Source organism: Syngnathus floridae, chromosome 6 (genome assembly GCF_059516105.1).
Source record: "Syngnathus floridae isolate MCC-2025c chromosome 6, RoL_Sflo_1.0, whole genome shotgun sequence".
Classification (NCBI taxonomy): domain Eukaryota; kingdom Metazoa; phylum Chordata; class Actinopteri; order Syngnathiformes; family Syngnathidae; genus Syngnathus; species Syngnathus floridae.
This window is the reverse complement of record NC_142418.1, coordinates 6,407,400-6,427,323: the sequence shown is the minus strand read 5'-3', so window position 1 is coordinate 6,427,323 and position 19,924 is coordinate 6,407,400. Positions and strand designations below refer to the sequence as shown.

Sequence of the window (19,924 nt, the reverse complement as noted above, 5' to 3'; positions counted from 1 at the left end):
ACATGTGAGCTATGACATTATGTTTCAAAATGAAACTTGGATTTGGGTGTATACTTGACTTATTTTCGGCGATGAAGATCATCTTCGGTGACTTCATTCAGTGATTTTGCACATGACAAATGTTTGAAGCATTCGTGTGTGTGTGTGTGTCACTCGTGTGCGTGCGTGCGTGGCGTCGGCCAACCCACCTGCGATCCTCGGGAGCCTCTTTTGTGTTCCCATTCTGAGCGGGCGAGTATCTGCAAAACAACAAAGAAATAAATGACTGAGAAAAATTCAAAAATTGTAAAGTACAAACAGCAGCGGCATTCATAAACATATTGCATTTTTTTGGGGGGGGGTTCTCCGAGAATGTCAATTAAAATGGAGCTTCATCATCTGACAAGGCCATATGTTTGATAGCGATTACATCATAGTGCACATTTGTGAAAATTTTGAGAAACCGTGCAATTGATAATGAGTTTGCCTCCCCCCCTTCCCCTCTTCCCACTGAGCACAGGCATCTAATGCAATTTCACAGTCAGGTTTGGTTTACTTTCGTTCCTACTGGCTGCCTGAAGGTCTGGTGGAGGCGGAGGATCTGATTACCAGCCAATGTGTCCCCCTCAGGCCTTACCCCCCCTTTTTTTTTTTCACTTTCTCCAGAGTCATGCATGATAGCAATGACGCGTACTCTGGAAATTCGGGACAGCCAAGTCACGACTAAAGACTCGTTGAATGTATCTCAGCTCTCCAGTCCATAGAGGCCTTGACAAAGCTGACATGTCACTTTGACAAATCATTGCGCCACACTCACCAAAGGCAAGCGTCTCTGTATTGGCGCCAAACAGATAATTCAGGTGTAATTGAATGTGTCACTCAGCCTTATTGAGTTGTGTCATGCTGTGGGCTAAAAGAGAGGCTTGTACTGACACCAGTGTGATTCGTGTGGTCCTGTAATGCTGCTTGACTCCAAGCAAGACACAAACAGGATTGTTGTTTTTATGGGCTTGGATTAAAAAAAAAAAAAAATCCGTAAATAAAATAAAAAAAAAAAACACAACCAACAAGAATTTTTAACAGCCAGGAATCACTAGGCTCTTTTGCCTGCTGGGCAAAAAAGAAGGACCAACAAAAAATGTGACAAAATACTACTTTCTTGTAAATAATAGTGCTTGGTGAATAAACAATACAGGAATGGCTTTTTGGAATAAGCACCGAGTTAAATAAATGCATTTAATTAAAAATGCCTTATGAATCAAATCTGTAAAACAATTTCAATACATCCCCAAAGAAACTAAAGTAAAATGCTGTAGTGGAAATAAAATTAATATTATAACCTAATGAGTAAAATGATTTTGTGTTTTCCCTAGATGATTTTCAATAAACACTATATTAAATAAAAAGCTTGATTAAATTAGAATGAGAATTTGTCATTTGGCTCATCAAGTTGGATACTGAAGTTCGAGGTAGCGCTTCATCCACACAGTAAAATGGTTCATTTATTAAATTCACTGTAAACGGCCTCCAATTAACCGCTTCATTAAAGCTTTGACAACAGTCGAGGTATCCGGGAATGGCGAACCTGAGCAAGGTCTTATGATCATCTCCAAGTGTACACAAACAGTCTTATGTAAGGCCGCTTTTCATGTGTGTGACCTGAACTCGTGACACGCAAGGCTACATGACGGGCCAAAACCTTACCTCAAATCAAATCAGAGCTGGCTAGTAAATAAGAAAAGTACAAGGTAGATAGATGTGTGACCCAGAGACCTTCCAAAGACTGTGGTTTGGGTCTGAACACTAATACATATGGATGAGGTACACATCATACACACAAATAACACAGTGACTAATGGTTTGCTTTTAGGGCCTGAAATGTGAGCTGTAATCTCGATACAACATATACAACAAGCGAGGCAGATTTTTAACATTTCAATTATGTGTCTTCATTAGTATGTCTGGTTTTACTGTCTTTGGGGTATTGCTCTGTCTTTCTTCTTGACTTAGGTCATGTCTCATCCGCCCTGGACAGGCTAGTTGCAGTTTTTGGGACCGCCTGAGTATGAACGGAAAATGCAACCATGGGAAAAATATGTAAAGTCCACAAGGAAAGGCTAGACATTTGAACCCGAAAGTTCAAAACCACAAGGGAGACGTGCTAATTGCCAGGTCACTTGTCCTTCCTGTTGTCAATTTTTAATTGATTTTTAACAAAAATAGTAGTAGCAATGATAAAGTGGAATTGAATGCCGCAAGTACAGCAGTTCACCGGAAAGGTTATGAAATTCCTACGCGTGACTTCCTACTTACTGCTTTTCCACTCCAGTCCTGCAGATGTCGATAATGCATATCACAAAGGGACAATCAGCCACACATTGACACGAAACAACACGCGATAAAAACGTTATTTTAGCTTCAGAAAGATTTCTGTAAGATTGAGGTAACACCCAACTGCCAGTATTTTGTCTGAAGAGGTAAAATGGCAGATGAATGATTTCTCCAATCACCTCCAGGCAACAAAACTCAGTCTGCCAGAGAAGTAAAACTTCCAAAGAGATGTGTTATCGCTCTGAAACTCCAGAGTGCCAACACAAGAACGTCATGCCCTTTATTTCACCGGATAACTTCAGTGAGCTGCCCTCTCAGCATAAAGCACAGCCCATCCATGGCTTTTCATCATACATGGATTTATAATAGACTGCAACCAATCCCTTGGAAGAATAAATGATTGAAAAGGGAAGAAGACCCTTCAATCAAGATGCGAACACCAATGGTGATTTAATGTACATGACTTAGAGGGGCAACAAAGTATGTACTTTAGTTGTTTGATAAGACTTTAATGTGTGGGTATTATTGTATAAAAACAAATCACAGACTAGGGAAAGGAAGGATTTATTGGACTCTTTGTGATCCAGTTTTATGGTTTATAGCTAGTCAAATGGCTGATGACTGCAAGCTAAATCATTTCTAGCCGGCCATTAAGAAATTAAACCAAGAAGGTCACTGAAATAATTTGAATGTGAAAACACCAATTTCCTGCAAATTAACACATGAAAAGCAACTCAACTCAATTACTTTAAAAAACAAACATGATGTGAATAGAAACTAAAACTTTTCTGCGCAACCTTTGGAACGACAATTTGACACTCAGGTTTGAGGGACCTCTGGGCAATATTGAATAAACTGTTGTTTTGTTTTCACTCATTGCTGGGTGTTAACAGATTTTGCTTCAGAATGCCTTGACAATTGCATGTCTGTCAGTATTGACACGGTTAAAGTACTCAGCAAACCTTTGTCTTAATGAAGACACAAAGTACTTGTAAAGGGCATCGAACAATCGCCCTGGATGTTAAAAGCCAACGATAATGCATCCACCCACTCTTTGTCCTCACTTGGTAGACCTTGCAGATGCTTAATGAATTATTCCCACAGGAGCTTGAGACTTATCCTTCTCTGCTTGTTTTTTTATGCATAATTATTTTAACCAACAGTAAACGACTGCTCCTTACAATTTGATCATTCAAAAAAAAATTGAAATAATGACACTTCCATCCACTGCGTGGAATGAAGGTGAAAGCTGACATCTGAACGAGACCCAACGAGCCCCTCCTGACCAAGTCTACTGCAAACACAGGCGAGTAAATAAGAGGTGCACTTAGCCTTAAACATGTGGTAGGAAAGCAAACAGGTGCTTAGAGAGGTAGATGAGGCAGACCGACACTGCACTGACCAGATAGAAACTTTTGTTTTTTTTCCTCTTCCAATCGGAGCAAAGTAGTTCCAATGGCAGCCATACCTTGACCGAGAATTGAGTCGACGCCCCATTATTTATGGGCTCGACTGTTCATAAGAATGTAAAAGTCTGCATACATCGTACCTCCCGACAGTTTTCATATTGCTACGATAACATATTACCAGATTTATTTATAGGGGTCACAACAAGGATAGGCGCCTTCAAAAAAATGTTTGACAGATTGAAAATAGTAGCAGGGAGATAAACTTGCAGACCTCCTCCCTGTTAGAGTGTTGGGGGGGGGGGGCAGTAGAGTGGGTGTCAGCCTCTCCACCACCATGGCCCCGAGCCACAGCCCACAGCAAGCCTCCATCTCTGAGGTACCTAGCACAAACAAACTAGACAAAAATGTCGCTGTTTTCCTTGCTCTGGCCAATACCAACCTAAGAGCCACTTCCTACTGGGTGTCAAGTGTTGTACTTTGGAGCTCCAGCCTCCATCGCCAGGTCCCACCGAGAGGTCTTGGAATGAGCCGAAAAGACTGTCATCAACTCGCTGCGGAGTCATTTTTTAAAAAGTGTCTTGAAAATGAGCCGGAAACGACCTCATCCCAAATATAGCTTAGTGCCAGATACAGTAGGCGCACGTGTTTCCTAATCACTCATTCACGGTCAGCGCTTCATTAGCCCTCGCTGTTCATCTCATCGCGTCCTACTTTGTTCTACATTACAGCCTTTACACATTGATGTGTGTCTAGTCTGTGGCCTGAATTGACTGAGACTCCACTTGAGTATTCAGTGAGGACAATTAAAGGGAAAGGGAGAGGGGAAAAGAGTGCTGAGTTTACATTTGGGTTAAATAAAATCAGCAGGCAGGATTTAGTAGCTTTAACTAAGGGATTGTGCGGAAACCTCTGCACTGTCCAGTTAAATTCGAAGCGTTCTTTCTCACCAAGTCTATGAACTCAAATCATTCAACATACATCTATTTACTTAAGACTACACCTCGCTGACCTTCTATTCAACCCTGCCAACCTCGAGCAGACAAAATCAACCCCTTCATTTGCCGACATTGTTCTTCTATCAGCACGCCGCGTCGGAGATGAGCTGGCGTCTGCGGCGCTCTTTGACATCTCTTGATCCGCTACCAAAAACTAGGTCACATCCTGCAAAGTCTCTGACAATGAGATGAGCTTTTTGGATATTACAGCAGTTTAGTCATAAGTCATCTGAGCAAGAACACAAGAGCCCACTTTTCATGGGTGTCAGGCCCAAAGTAAATACATGACAGGTGTACAGTATGTTGGAAAATCTTGACTTTCTGCAATTTGTCATTTAACTGTGAATAATTAAAAATAAACAAAATAAAAATAAATTAAAACCATTTAAAAATTAAATTATAATTATTAATATATCTAAAACATTAAAAATAATAATAATTTAATGTATAACTGTAGAAAACATAATATAACACAATGATTACATAATTGTTTTGATTTATTATTGCAATTGCCGAGGCACTTGTCCTCATTAGAATCCCTGCTGAATTTGGCAAGTGGCAAGTGGACCAGCCAATTGCAGGGCACATAAAAGCCATTCGCGCTCACTTTCACACTTATGGATGATTAAATCTTCAATAAACCTGAAGTCATAAAAATACATTTTTGACGGTAAAAAAAAAAGCATAAAAAAGTAATTATTTAATTAATTAATATAACAAATTAGATGTTTAAAGAAAACAACTTTTGAATACGTCACATGGTGTCTGCTTGTACCATGTTAATATTGTGTATACACCCTCCCACATCCACTCGTAGTCACTCACCGGGGAGGAGACTTTATAAATCTCCTTTCGTCCACCCGCTGATGGGAGAGTATGGAGAGCGAGAGTCATTGCAATTCAAGCTGGCTAATGTTTTACAGGTTTTAGCGAGGGGGGGCTAGTCATCACGGGTCATTTGCGTCATCACTGGAGGGAACTATTAAGGTGGGCTGCCAAAGCAGAGGGGCCGTGTGCAGGAAACAAGGAACACACTTGTGTCTATGCAAAGTTTAACACGCCGCAACCTCTCTTGGCATGTGCTGTGCGCTCACCGTGAACTTAATGGCCATTAAAATGCTCACATGCGCTAATATTATTCATGATGCATTTTAAACTTTATGTGGACCACCTAATCTCCCCTTCACGCTTTCTTACTTGGATTCTGCTTATTGTTGACTAATGTGTGACTAATGAGCTTGATCATCCCTAGCTTACCCAGGGAAGGGCTTAGCTTGAGTCGAGAGCAATTCTCACCACATGAGTCACTAAAGGCCACAGTGATGCTACATGAGCAACACGGATCTGACAGTAAATCGCTAACCTTATTCTAAATTCTTGGATTAAAGATCCCAAAGATGGACGACAATTTCTCTGCAATATTACTGGGGGCACATGCTCATTTGCCTTGCTCACAACCTCAGATTGGCTCAAGGAATGAGGTTCTCGGCTCTATGCGTTTAGGGGATCTGGTGGGCTAAGACAGCCCCCCCTCAAAGGAGCATGCCAAAGCCATTAGAGTATAATGCTCCAGTCAGGATTACTGCTGGGGCCTTGCGAGGCGAAGGAGGGAACACAGCGTTCACTTGTTTGTTTGTTTTACAAGCCTCCGCTCTGTTCCGTGCCAGTTTGCTTTGGGTGTTTTAAATCGCAATCGATTCAATGCAGGGGACAGAGTGTTTATGGCTACTGATGACCAGTTCATGCTAGAGTCACAGGAAGAGCATACAAAACACATTATGACGCTTAAGTGGATGTTGGCTCTGGACGTACATGGGTCATGCTAGAGAAAACTTCCCCCATATTAAAAAATGCATATCCAAATTTGAAAGCAATGTATATGCTACCAGATCAGCTTTGTGAATTTCAGCCAATCAGTAGCTTGAAAAAAGTTATATCCAGAAAAAGGCATGAAAGTGACTACAATGGCACACAGAATAACTCTAACGATGCTTGTTTGACTCCACTTAGCTCCTGTAGGCTGATTCACTGCTCTACTCGTCTCTAATGCAAAAAGCCAGACACCAGAACAAAAACTGTCAAGCAGGAAGCATAATGCTTGGCAGTATGAACAAGGATAAATCATGGAAAAATAATAAGCATGAAAAAAAGTTGCTTCCTCACATTTACAAGCAAATTGTTTGTACTGACTTGCTCATCACAAAATGACTGCAAGAGGCATCTGTTTGTGTTATTTCACTTGCCTTGGATCACTAAAATTGGTGAGATGAAGCGAGCTTTAGAAGTACTTAAATAAATGTGTGAGACTTCATAAAAGATCCCCAACATTTGTCTCGCATATGTGAAGCATCACATGAATCTAAATGTTAGGCAGATCCAGTTTTCTCAGTTTTGATGACTATGGAGTGTATTAAGGCGATTAGATTTGTGCAAGCCGTGCAAAGGGTTGGGTGCAGTTCCACTGTAAAATGTTTTTATGAAGCCATAAGTCTGACTGCTTTAGGCGACAATATTTATCTTGGACAGCCGCATCTACGTCAAGAGCAACTTAATGACCAGTTGAACAGCATGACGATTTGACCTTGAAATGGGAGCTTTGGAGTACAAGCGGGTGGTAATTTCAATAACATAAAGCTTTTTTTCCTTGTTCAAGGGAGTATTAAAGCACCACTTGGCAACCAAAAACGACGGAGTTGAGACGATGGCGGCAGAATGTGAGCGTGCGATGCGGCCTGCGTCGCATTTATTATTTCATCTTTTATTCACACGTTTGACTCAGCAAGGTCTGTGCGCTGTCTACGGTCATCAGAGAGGACGGGACAAACACTCCATGCTTGAAGAACATTTACAGTTCCATCGAGTTTCCCACAGGACTGCAGCAAAGACACAAGCCAATGACAGCCCACTAAAGTATGCTCTTTTAAATGACACCCTTTATAACTCACTGATAAAGTACGAAAGAATAAAGTACGAGTACCAACTAATCCCTGGCCTCTAATAAACCTGTGTACATGTAGAAGGACATAAATCTTTACTTCCTCTTTTTATATGAAGGTGGAAAAAGTTCCATTGGAGCATTAAGAGAGAGGCTGACATAAGGCCCGTGGGTAGGTTTCCACCATTAGCTTGTAAAGCGAGAGAGTTGTCCGTGACATTCCCAGAGGGCCTCAGTAGCAGGAATGCACGAATCTGCAAGAACCGTGAAGGTACAAAGACAGATTTTCCTGACCGACTGCGCAGGGCTTCTCAAAGGACATGCTGGCGTGACAATGGAGCTTGAAGCTGCTACTATAGGGGGGGGGGGGGGGGGGAGCCAAACGCATGAGAAGCTTGAGGTCCTCTGGGAAAATAAATGAGACACAGCCATGTTTTTTGAGCGCCGCCTCACAATGCCCAAAAGATACATACGTCAGTCATTCTTCCACTGATGTGGTTGTCGCTGGACTTTAAAAATATCTTTCACACACAACAGAGATAACAGTTTGAATGATAACTAAATATTAAAATTGCCCCAAAGAAATATTCTCTGCACTCTTGACACTGTGGTCAGTCTCCACTGGACTAATCTCCATTTTTGATGTTTGAGCCATATCTGCTTATAGCCTCCAGTGACTAGAAGATATCCCACGATTTACACACTGTGCCAGCAAAGGCCATGACAGCCTAAAGGCCACATGCTTACACTCAGACTAAAAATATATATTTATATATATATTTTAGTCTGAGTGTAGTAGCTTTTAATTTTATAACCGTATAGTATTAAGAAACCTTCACAGTTACAAAGAGCTATGAGTCATAAAGGAAATTACTCATTTTGCAAGCATAAGTCATGTCTGATTGAAAGAAACTTCCGTGTCAGTCTCTGAGGGATGCTGTATGAACTGTGGAGTGCCTCAAGGCTCAATCCTTGGGCCTCTTTTATTTGTGCTGTACTTGTTTTCTTCCTATGATCGATTTTTTTTTAGAAAACATGGCATTATGCAGATGACAGTCAAATCTATCTATGCTTTATAAGATTGATTTAATATTTTTTATTGCTTGTTTTTAAGTGCCTCAGTGGCTTGGCACTCTGCCACCTCGACAACATAATGTTCTTTCAAGAATCCCTCAGGTCCTTTGATACATAAGGTCCATCTTCCCTTTGGTAACTTTGATTTAACTTTGTTGTTTTAAATGTGCTATATAAATAAAGTGATGTGCTAATGGAGACTGGCTAACTCCTCACCTATGATGAGTCCCCATCCCAGACCCCCCACAGTATTTGAGAAATTGAGTTCCGCCATCTGTATCAATGCTTATGAGGCACATTTGCAACATGCAATTAGCTAGCTAGTTATGCCTACGTGCTGAAATGGATCATTGTCAGTTTGGCATGGATATACATCACCGGAGGAAAAATAAATAAATAAATAAATAAATAAATAAATAAATAAATAAATATATATATATATATATATATATATATATATATATATGCACAGTAACATAACAGTGTAACATAACATTGTATTTGTAGTTTGCTGTGGTGTAGAATAGAAAGATGTTTCTGAGAATTTGCTTCCATGTTGTGAATCAATGGACGCTGTACTTAATGGTGTGTCCATTGAGTGACGATGGCAAAGTGAAGAACAGCCACATAAGAGAAATAAACACATTTTGCAGTTACGACCTGCAAAGGTCTGTTACATGAGTGCACATGAATTTGGTCTACAGGCCTTGTACATAAACAATCACACGTACACGTATATGTTCGGTCCGACCACAAGCTGGACAAACATTGGTGACAACTTTTAAATCTGACATTTAAACATGGAAGGAATCCTTACAAAAATATACAAAGCACTTGTTATTCTTTTAACAACAACACGGAAGGCTACATGATTTTGGTCACAGCCATGAGTGCTACCGCACACATGCATGCACAAAACCACGCTAGCAGTGTTTACCAAGCCATGTGACTGGAGATGCGATGCATGCGGTGACGTCAGTGTGCATTCCACGCATTCATCGGGCTCGGTTCTCACCGATAGCGTGTCGAAAGCTGCGGCGAGGTTGGAGCGGAGATCACGCGTTTGCTGGGCCTGTGTTACTCTTACTGAACTTCTCCCAATCAAATAAATAAACAAGCTGTTTTGTCTTGGCCATCTGCATGCTCACGAAACCAAGAGCACAACTGTGAACCGCTATGTATATTAAAGTACACAACATGAATAAATAATAGCACAGCTGATGTTAAGATGAAGGCCAGCAACTGTAAAAAAAATATATATATATACCACACTCACATTCAAGTCATCACTGAATGGGAACAGAATGCATCAGCATCAGCTCAATGCGTGAGTCAAATCACAACAATACAGCTCAAATGTGACAAAGTCTCCGATATCCAAACCGAATGAACTAAAGGCTGGAATATTCAGACGTCACAATGGCTTCAATTGTGAACACAACAGTGGCAACAGAAGCCTTTGACATCACACTCCCAAGACAGCAAACACGATGCTCATGATGCAACTATTTCCAATTTGTTGTTCTCATAATTAGCCACTTAGATATGATGGCAGGGCTAAATCAAATGGGGCTGTGAGCTCACGTCCAGCTGAGAATCACATGTCCAAAAAAGGAGGTCTGCCGCCTGAAGCTGCAGCGACTTATCACGTATAAATTAGAACAACTTTGATTGCACTTTATGTAAAGCAAGCAGAAACAAATAACGTGTTGCAACTCTGGTTAAATGACGCTCATCAGCTTGGATTGTTTACACAATTGTGTTTAAAAAAAACAAAACAGGCCCAGTGGAAGAGTTAACTAGCGTAATGGGAAGTACTTCCATTAATTAGAAGAGGGCTACCATAAACAGGAGTCATAAACAGCTTGATGGGGCTAAGTTGTGTGTGACATACAAGCGAGGAATGCTAAGAGCCATTATGGCTCCATACAGAACAATGTATTTGCTCTGCATGTATGCAAATGGAGATCAACTTTTTATACCCTCCTGAGACCCAGAGATTTTTTTTATTTTTTTTTACACCACACAATTGTTAGGAGTGGAAAAAATATTACTACAGTAAAAAAATGTCAAAATAATGGCTCCATACAGTCCAATGCATTTGCATTTGCACTGCATGCATGCAAATGGAGATCAACTTTTTATATTCTCCGGAAACCCAGAGGACAAAAAAAAAGTTTTTGGAATTACTTTTTTTTACACCACATGGTTCTTAGGGGTGGAAAAAACCCATTACAACAGTAAAAAAAAAAAAAAAGAAAGTAAAAAAAAATGAACACATTTTTTTTATACAATATGACATTTTGAGAGGACATTGGGACTTGTTTATGGCATATGTGAAGAGCCTTTTATGTCCTCTGTAAGGGCCAACAGGAACTAACACATATGGCTTCAGAGATACGGATCAAAAAATCCCAAAACTTATATTCTCCACAGAGGCCAAAAATGAATTGCTGGGTCTCAGGAGGCTATCGCTGATCTCAAAATTGCCGACACACCAATAATAAATAGCCAATGTTACAGTGAAAAGGTTGGGGGGGAGCTAACAAAGCATTTTGCACATAACAGTTCATTTCGTCCATAACAACCCGGTGTTAATGGACAGCAAACAAGGTAGCAGCATTGAGTGCATCGCAAATGACTGCAGAAAAAAAATAGTTGCATGTTGCGTATTGTCCTCTGTGCAATTGTGGGGTCACAGCTGATGACTTTGCCCTTTGCCAGGTTCGATCCATCTGCTGAGATGGCACTTTGGCTGAAAACTCTGTGTCTGTGTGGGGGCGGTGGGGTGGAGGTGCATTCAGCAGTGCCTGTGTTGGCAGAGCACAGTCTGCCTGTGGCAATAAAGTCCTCAAATGCACCTCATTAGATTAGAGCTCCATACAGCTGCCAGTGTCAAAACTCCAGTCACATGGACCAGCACACTAATGTACTTTAGTGCGTGTGTGCGCGTGCATGTGTGTGTTTATGAGTAACAAAGGAAAGCCATGCCAACAAGATTTTTTTTTTTTTGTGCGGTGGGCTACTGGTTAGCATGTGTGACTAGGGTGCAGCAATCAGGAGGTGATTGTAATGAATTTTGATTCATCATTTGCAATAAAAAAATGGATTTGACATGGGAATGTCACATTGTCTGAAGGTGAGTGTTTGGCCTCTTGCCCAAAGCAAGCTGAGTTAGGCTCCAAATCAAAATGTATCATTTTAAATACAAATATTTTGGGAAGGCCTTGAACACACCACAACTAGTCAGACTCTAGTTGATTAGACTATGTTGATTAGTTCATTTCGTTAGTCAAGCGTCATTGAGCCAGTATTAACTTTTGCCCTTTTTAACATTGACGTTTTCATGAAAGCAAGGAAATGGGTGTTTCCTCCCTAAGCAATGACAGCAGACATAACACAGACGGATTATGTCCGTTTTATGTTCGTCCGTCAGTGTGTCATTGTGTCAAAGGGATTTGTCCAGGCTAGCCTGATTAATTCCACCATCACCACTGAACAGAATTAGAATCAGCATAAATCGAGAGTTGATGTCATTAGTTTTTTTTTTAAATCTTGTGGAAATGTGAGTAATGTTGCAGTGGTGCTTCATTGTACAATAACTTTTTGATGCAACATTTAAATCTTAATGAAAACATTCAAGCATATGCGGTACGCTTATTCTTTGTATTTTTCGTAAGTTTAGATACACTTTGGTGTCATGCTGCTACTTGCAGGTCAGTCTTGGAACTGCAATAAACATTTAGTTTGGGGGAGGAGACTCGGAAGTGCTACGTTCACTTTAGTTATTTTTACTACATTGTTTTTGTCTCCATAGGTTTACCTTTCTTTTTAATTAATTCCCTGTTTTTTCTGTGCAGCCTGAAAGTAAAAAAAAAAAAAAAAAAAGCTGTCGTTCCATCTTTGAATTTGGCAATGCCTCCAATTTTCTGCATTCAATACTTATAATTTTCACACGGGACATTTCTGTCAAAGCAAGCAAAGAAAAAAATATTGAAAGTGTAAAGTGAACTGGAGGCCTGGTGGTTAGTTGGAAGGCAACGGTGCATACGGTAAACCAGGAGACATGTCTGGTGTGGAACACGAAGAGAGGGATCGGCAGGAATTGGAGAGTTAAGAGAGGAGAAGAAAGGCCCAGTAAGTGTCAGAATGTAGGTCTCGTAATAGAAAAAGCTGGAAGGCAGGAAGATGACTACAATAAGAAGAAAGGAGGAGTGGACCAAAGTGAGAGTGGAAGAGGTAGAAGAGGATGAGAAGGGAATAAAGACAAGATAGAAGACTACAAAGTGTGGGATTACAGATTACAAGAGCACATTGGGAAACTATGGATTGGAACTTGGAGGGAGGGGGGTTGTTAACTCAAGTCATCCTGTATCCATCCAGGACGCATATGACAAGATGTTCAGGGGGGGAAAAAAATGAACACACCTCCCCAGATTGGGAAGCACTGTGTTGCCATGGAAACGGCTCTGACGTCAGAACAGGCATTATGTGATTACTCATAGTCTGTTCAGGAGCAGACCAATAAAACAGGGGCCATTACTCACACACAGAGAGATGGCCAGATCTCAGGTTACACACATGCTGGAATATGCACGTGCACACACACACACACACACACACACACACACACACACACACACACACACACACACACACACACACACACACACACACGCACACACGGAAAGGGTGTATGGACACACATGGGACGCCACACTCAAAGAATTCATTTTTAATGCATAAATGTAAACAGGATGGATTAGCGGCTTGAAAAAAAATCTTGTGGCCACAAATCCACACATTGTGAAATCTGAACGGAATTTAGAAAAAGAATTCAATGGCAATAAAATGCTGCCATTTGTTAAAATCAACCGGCAAAAATTCTTACGACTTTCATTAAAAGAAAACAGCCCATATAAACACAGCAGAATTCATTCAAGAACCTTACATCTGAAACTATATTTAATATTTAAATAAATGAAAAGGTAATCAAGCCTTTTTTCACTGTTAAAATCTAATCCAAAAGCAATATACCCTCCCACCCAATTGTACACGGGCACCCATGTTTGCCAATGCACATCAAACATGTACATTGACACGTCCACTATTGTGTGGCACACATATACACATTCCGCTGACTTCCTCTTAGCGTCTCCCACACATTCTCCACTGGGAGTTAAAACACTGTTAGAGCTGATAAGGATCCTAGCAAACAGTGAAGATAAACAGTCCGTCTGGTAATTAAGAGCAAGCTGCCAATCAGAGAAGAGGACGTCCAGACAAGCATGCCATACAGACGCCGTTACCCATCCATTGTATGTTCCCACCCTAAAGATCATTAGTCTAGACATAGGGCAAGTGTCACCGGCTAAAAATTAGGAACACCCCACACCAGCTACAATCACATACAGTATTTCTATCATTTAAATTAAAAAAAAAAAAAAAGTCTTTTATTTTTTAGTAAAATTCAAAAAAAAATTGTAAAAAGGGGAATTATAGTTGAACCTTGAAGTTTGACCACAATTCAATTTGAACTTTGTCCGCTTTCTAAATTTCCCATCTATCTGTCTGTGCCTGCCAAAGAGGATACCGTTGTTTTTTTTGTTTGTTTTTTTAAAAAGGTCAGTCCAAGTTCATTCTAAACGGTATTTGTGGCTTTCAAAATTCATTTGAGATATTCAGTCAAATGTTAAAATCAGCACCTAAATGATCACATCTTCATGCAGTCGATAAGATGTTTGAACATGAAATTCAAAATGGAATTTGTCCCAGATCTTCGACCTTTTCACAGGGAGGACAATGTACTCGAGTTCCACTTCTCTCCTGACATGTTATCTTAACAGGGAATCTGTCATCCTTAACCAAATAAACCTTTCCATAGTCAATGTTGGTAAAAATGCTATCTACTATTTTTAACTCAAGTAGACAATGACGGATGACGGTGACCCGAGGACACCGTGGTGCCGAGTGACTCCGAAATATCCACACACACAATAACTTTCACTGTGACCTCACTTTGTTTTTGTACGCTGCGTCACATCGCGCGAACGTCATCCAGCATCTATTCCACTGCGCTTAATGTGAACCAAGTCCAGTTATTACATTTGGGACAAGTGTTCGGTGTCACTTCTCTGCCACAAATGTGAGTGAGCGCCTGCCAAACCTAATCTAGCGCACACTGCATCACAGACTAATTTGGTTTCGATGATAGTGTATCTGAGCTGATCTCATTAAAGGCTTACGATCCCAACAGTACACCATCCGTCCATCTGTCCCCGTGAACAGCTTTCGCTGGAGCACCTCACACCAGGACAGCCAACTTAATGAGTGTGAATATATGAAAAAAACGAAATATGCACCTCATTCAAGAAAAATCATTGTCAGTTTAGTACCAAATATCTATAATTAACTGGGACCAGTTTGAGCTAAGATGATGTCAGTTGATTCACACTCACTTGAATTGTAATTGACAGAGAAATATATTGTGATTTGTTATTGGTTTGACCAACAGTGCTTAAACCGTGATGGAAAACTGCGAAGGTTCAATCGGTTTGCCCGCCAGATTTTCCATACAAAATTGCAGCAACAAGACCTGAACGCGAACGATATCATCGTTGGGCCCTGTTCAATCCAATTTTACTCAAAACATATTAAACCACGCAAAAATGTCCAACTTCAATGACAGAAAAGAAAACTACCATTCACAATCAGAGATAATTCCAAATTAATGCCGACTGTACAAGAGAGGTTTCCTGCTCAGAAGACTTAAATAAACCATGTTGCAACATTAATTTGATCTCAATTAAGCCACAGATCAGTTTCTCAGTGTCAAATGCAGACAATGCAGTTGAGCAGCCATTTTTTTTTTCCTGCTTCTGGAAACTCCAACGCGATTATTTCGACCCACTAATACATTGTGAGGCAGTCATGTTCCACCCATTACACATGTGAGAGGAATGTTGTTCTGCGGTGGCCTTAAAAGTCAAATAAAATACAAGAGCTGAAGCGTGTTTGCCCAGTAGAACACATCCTGGTCTGGTCTGGCCTGACTCCATACTTGGTCCAGTCCACTCAGAGATACAAATACAAATACGCTAACAAATTGCAGCTGCGGGGCTCCAACTCACGGCCTTTTCTTTACTTTCCGTCTTTAAAACGTGGGCACAACACCAACGCTGCTCCTTAAGTCTTCCCTCTCACTAACATACAGTAAGTGAGAGCTGAACCATTCCTACAAATCTTACAGTTTTGCTCCCCGTAATGGAGTGGCTACTTCTCAAAGTTGCACTTTTGTATACTTCAGCTTTGTGTGTGCAAAAGTGGTAGGAGGTAATTCCCGGCTCCATCTTGCAATGTGAGTCTTGTCCAACATGCTCTCAAATGTAAACTCTTACTTTCACATCCTCTCCACAGCTCAGCACCATATGTCAGTGGCCCGCGCAGAGTCCCTGTCTGTCTAATGGACTGCACAGATGCCACTTTTCCTGGAAGGATTCTTCTTCTCCTCAGCCGAGCGTGTGTGCGCAAACAGTCCAACACGTCTCCCTCAATATGTTTCACTGCTGTCTGGAAACAATAAAAATGGTGCACGGCAAGGCGTGATGAGGGGTGTGGAGAGGAGGGGGAAAAAAAAGTGCAAATTGGCACAGGGAGAATGTGGAAACATAACGGGAAGGTTAGGCTGCTGTTTGGATGAGCCATGTTAAAAGAGGAAGAGGGAAAGGCAACAGAGGTCATTCGTACCAATGGCCAGACGAGTGTGGACAGATTATTGACTTGATGACACAATCAAGCCTATCAGTGGCTAAAAGCTTTTGTTTCTGAATTTGGACCTGGCTAGCAGAGATGACTGAAACGAGCCTTTGGATGGTTCTTAATGTTCAGCCCTAGTGCAGACATGAATGAGTGCTCCTTGCAGCGTCGCAACAGAATCATTTCCTGTTGCCTTTGTCGGCGTTTCGGGTGACCTCCAAAAATGCACTACAGCGACCAGGGAGCTGAATGAGCATCCATCAAGAGTAACCTTTACAGGCACGTAATGTTGTCAAGCCACCGACCCTCAATATCAGAAAGTATAACGCTGACCGGCCAGGGTGTGACCAAGTGTAAAGACTTTAGTTACAGTAAATTAAGTTGTTCCTTTGAAGGACACCGATCTTCATTACAGCTGACATTTCCAACTCATAATAAAAACAACAGTCTTGAAAAAAAAAAAAAAAAAAAACACCTCCAGAACCTGCAACCTGTCACTTGACATTTGTCTCCCTTCATGAATAAATAGAAAAACAAACCAGAGTTCAGCAACAGTAGGATTTTATAACTGGCGGCAAAGACAAAGCACTTTACGAGAACATAAAATAACAATTCAACACAAAATATCACATAAAACATTGGCAATATTACAAAGACAATGCCAGAACACAAACCAATCTGTTAATAGTAAAAATTCTAACCTCCCAGAGAGGACACAGCCTCCATATGCTGCCTGGATACAAAAGAAAAGGATATACTTACAAGTTATCAAGAAGTGTGCCTCAGACGAGGTGTTTACATGGGGAATTAGTCAAGCCAGTGACGCTCGTATGCAAACCACAGGAACTCTCAGATCGCTGGCTGAACTGCCAACCTCCAATAAAATGACAACAAAGGGTCTGGGAGCTGAAGGGTGGTCCATTCATCTATTTTACGGAAAAATAAAATCAAATAAAAGGCAGAGTTGATGAAGCCTTGTCATGCGTGTCTTTGGGAAGGAGAACGAGGACAGTTTCCTATAAAAGACAATGTGTGTTGTTGCTTTCACACTTGTAGTTTGCTTTCTCTGGCTTGAATTAGCTGATGGGTTTGTAAACTTGATTTTTCCATCTGTTTTGGTTTCTTTTCACAAAGTAGAATACAACTGAACAACAAGAGGTCACTATGGGGTTGTAAGAGTCGAACCCGGGAGAATGGACATCCTCGTACTGGGTAACTTATCTTTTTCGGAACTAGATGATCGTTCTGCCACTTCAGAGTCAAACGTGATTGTTGTCTTTATTTGTCTTTCAGAATGGATCATGGTTGTGTTGCGTGCAGTTTGTTTCCAACACTAACACTGAGGGGGTGCTTGACTTTGTCCGCTCTCACGCTCAATTACGTAGTTCATACCGAAGGAAACAAATCACAACAAAGGAGAAGATAAGCTCGCGTTTGATTAAAACAGACTCAAGGATCCGAGTGTGAACGCAGAATCAGAAACAAAGGGAAAGAAGAGCTCAGTGGGATGTCTGTGAAGTCAAGGTTCTCCCGGGGTCAACCTCTCCAACCGTGTTCGCCTGATAGAACATGAGCGTTGTCGCCGAGAGACGTTTTGTAGCTGCTGCTTCAAGCTTGAACCGACCCTCCGGGGACCAGTTTCGAAAAAAAAACAACTCGAGACTGATTTTTTTTTCTTCTCTTCTGTCAGCGCTCAAGATGAAGACCACGTCACTTCACGCCTGTACGCGCGCAAAGAGATCCGGCGAACGTTCCAACATTCACTTTCTGTGTTTTTTTTTTAAATGAAAAACGCAGGCTGAGTGTGTAAAGTTGGACGCACGCATGTGTGATGAGAGCGCGCTCATACATGTGGGCTCATCTGTGCGACATCTGCTCGAGCCGCCCAAGGCTCCTCGCTACTTGAGAAGGGCGTCACGTTTCCCAGTGATGTCAAAAGAGCCTCCTGCATTTCCACTCGGTGGACCGTGTACAAAAACCACCACGTCAATCCTCATTCTTACAATGGAGGAAGTGTCTGACCGATCAGCTGTCAAAGCACTCACTCCTCTTACTTCATTTCAATGCTCAAGTGCAGCAAGACAAATTGCTGAGGGTGATTATCTCCAGCCAGCCAAGACAATACGGTATAAAATGTCAATGGGATGAAAGGGAGGTAATGACAGAGTAATAAGACAACGCTGCAAGCAAAAGAATTCAGGTCTTAGATCACATCTGTGATCTTCAGAATGTGTGAGCAGCTGACAATTTGACAAACTGTTCAAAAGTACAAAGAAGAGTTTGACCTATAAAAACCTTGTGCAATTCGGATATGACCATGCATTGATGTTTATTGCGTTTCAGAAAGAAAGAAAAAAAGACACGACAAACTATTTTCTGAAAATACTCTAATTCATGCCTGACATACAAAGTTTTGTGCTTTTGTCTGTAACACTCCAAGATGCCACCCAAATAACTTGCTCTTCAAGTTAGCCAAACATTAGCTAGCACAAGATGGTAGCCAGATGGCCTGACTGACTGACTACTTCAATCGTCTGTACTGCCGTGTATAAAATATGCAAGAAATCATCAGACTAATTTTTCATTTCCCACCTCACATGCTCCATTTTTTGGCAGTACTATTTTCAGATGAAATGATGGCTGATGACATAAACAAAGGCTACTATAATAAAGTTGTAGTCGTGGTTTTTTTTTCATGTAAATAGTGTCCCCAAGCGATGAAACAAGCAAATTGACCGATGGGACATTTTTGACAAGTGAGTAAAACATGGCATTGAGCAGTGAGAGGAACAGCAGAAGCCTTGTTGGCTGCAGGGCCAGACAAGATGCATGGCCAGCCAGTGAGGCAGCGGCAGGCAGAGGTTACAATAACACATTAGCTTGCATCACGCCAGCAGGAGACGCAGACACACATGTCAAATATCTTACGAGTTTCACCACACTCAAGCGACAGTAAAGAATAATTGGTTTTACTTGCTACCAAGCACCCGCCCAGTAAAAACACTGTAGATCGCTAAAATGTAACATTAGCACAGATGCTACAGCTAACACAACTTAAGGCACTTTATTTTCTTGACCGGCAATTCCACTGATGTGTGCAGATTGTTGGATCTGCGAGAGGGTGGGCTCCGCCGCTGTGGGAGTAGTCACAGCCAAGTTCAATCGTGGCTAGTCAAAGTGGAAAATGATCTAATTTCACTTATTTGGTCTGAAAAAGATCACTTATTTACTACAAACAATGCATCTTGGTTTGTCTAAAGTGAAAGGTGAAACAATCAAAAATGCTTCCACTCAATTTAGAGTGATCATGCTGATGAGAAAGATGCTTCTTCACTTCTTACAAGCCTACATCAATTTTGAATCTTGTAACAATATCAAACGGGGGTCCAAAAAGAATTCTAAAATTCTAAAATATGAATTTTTGAATACATGTCAAAGGTGAACTA

General features: G+C 41.1%; 1 protein-coding gene across 2 annotated transcripts in view; it reads right to left on the bottom strand.

Moving 5' to 3' along the window:
- Window positions 1-19,924, bottom strand: part of LOC148396193 (cGMP-inhibited 3',5'-cyclic phosphodiesterase 3A-like) — a 48,448-nt gene that overhangs the window by 20,857 nt on the left and 7,667 nt on the right. For both annotated transcript variants that reach the window (XM_088377501.1, XM_088377500.1), the window contains exon 2: window positions 189-239. In XM_088377501.1, coding sequence (XP_088233627.1) covers window positions 189-239 — 51 coding nt within the window. The remainder of the gene's footprint in view (window positions 1-188; window positions 240-19,924) is intronic.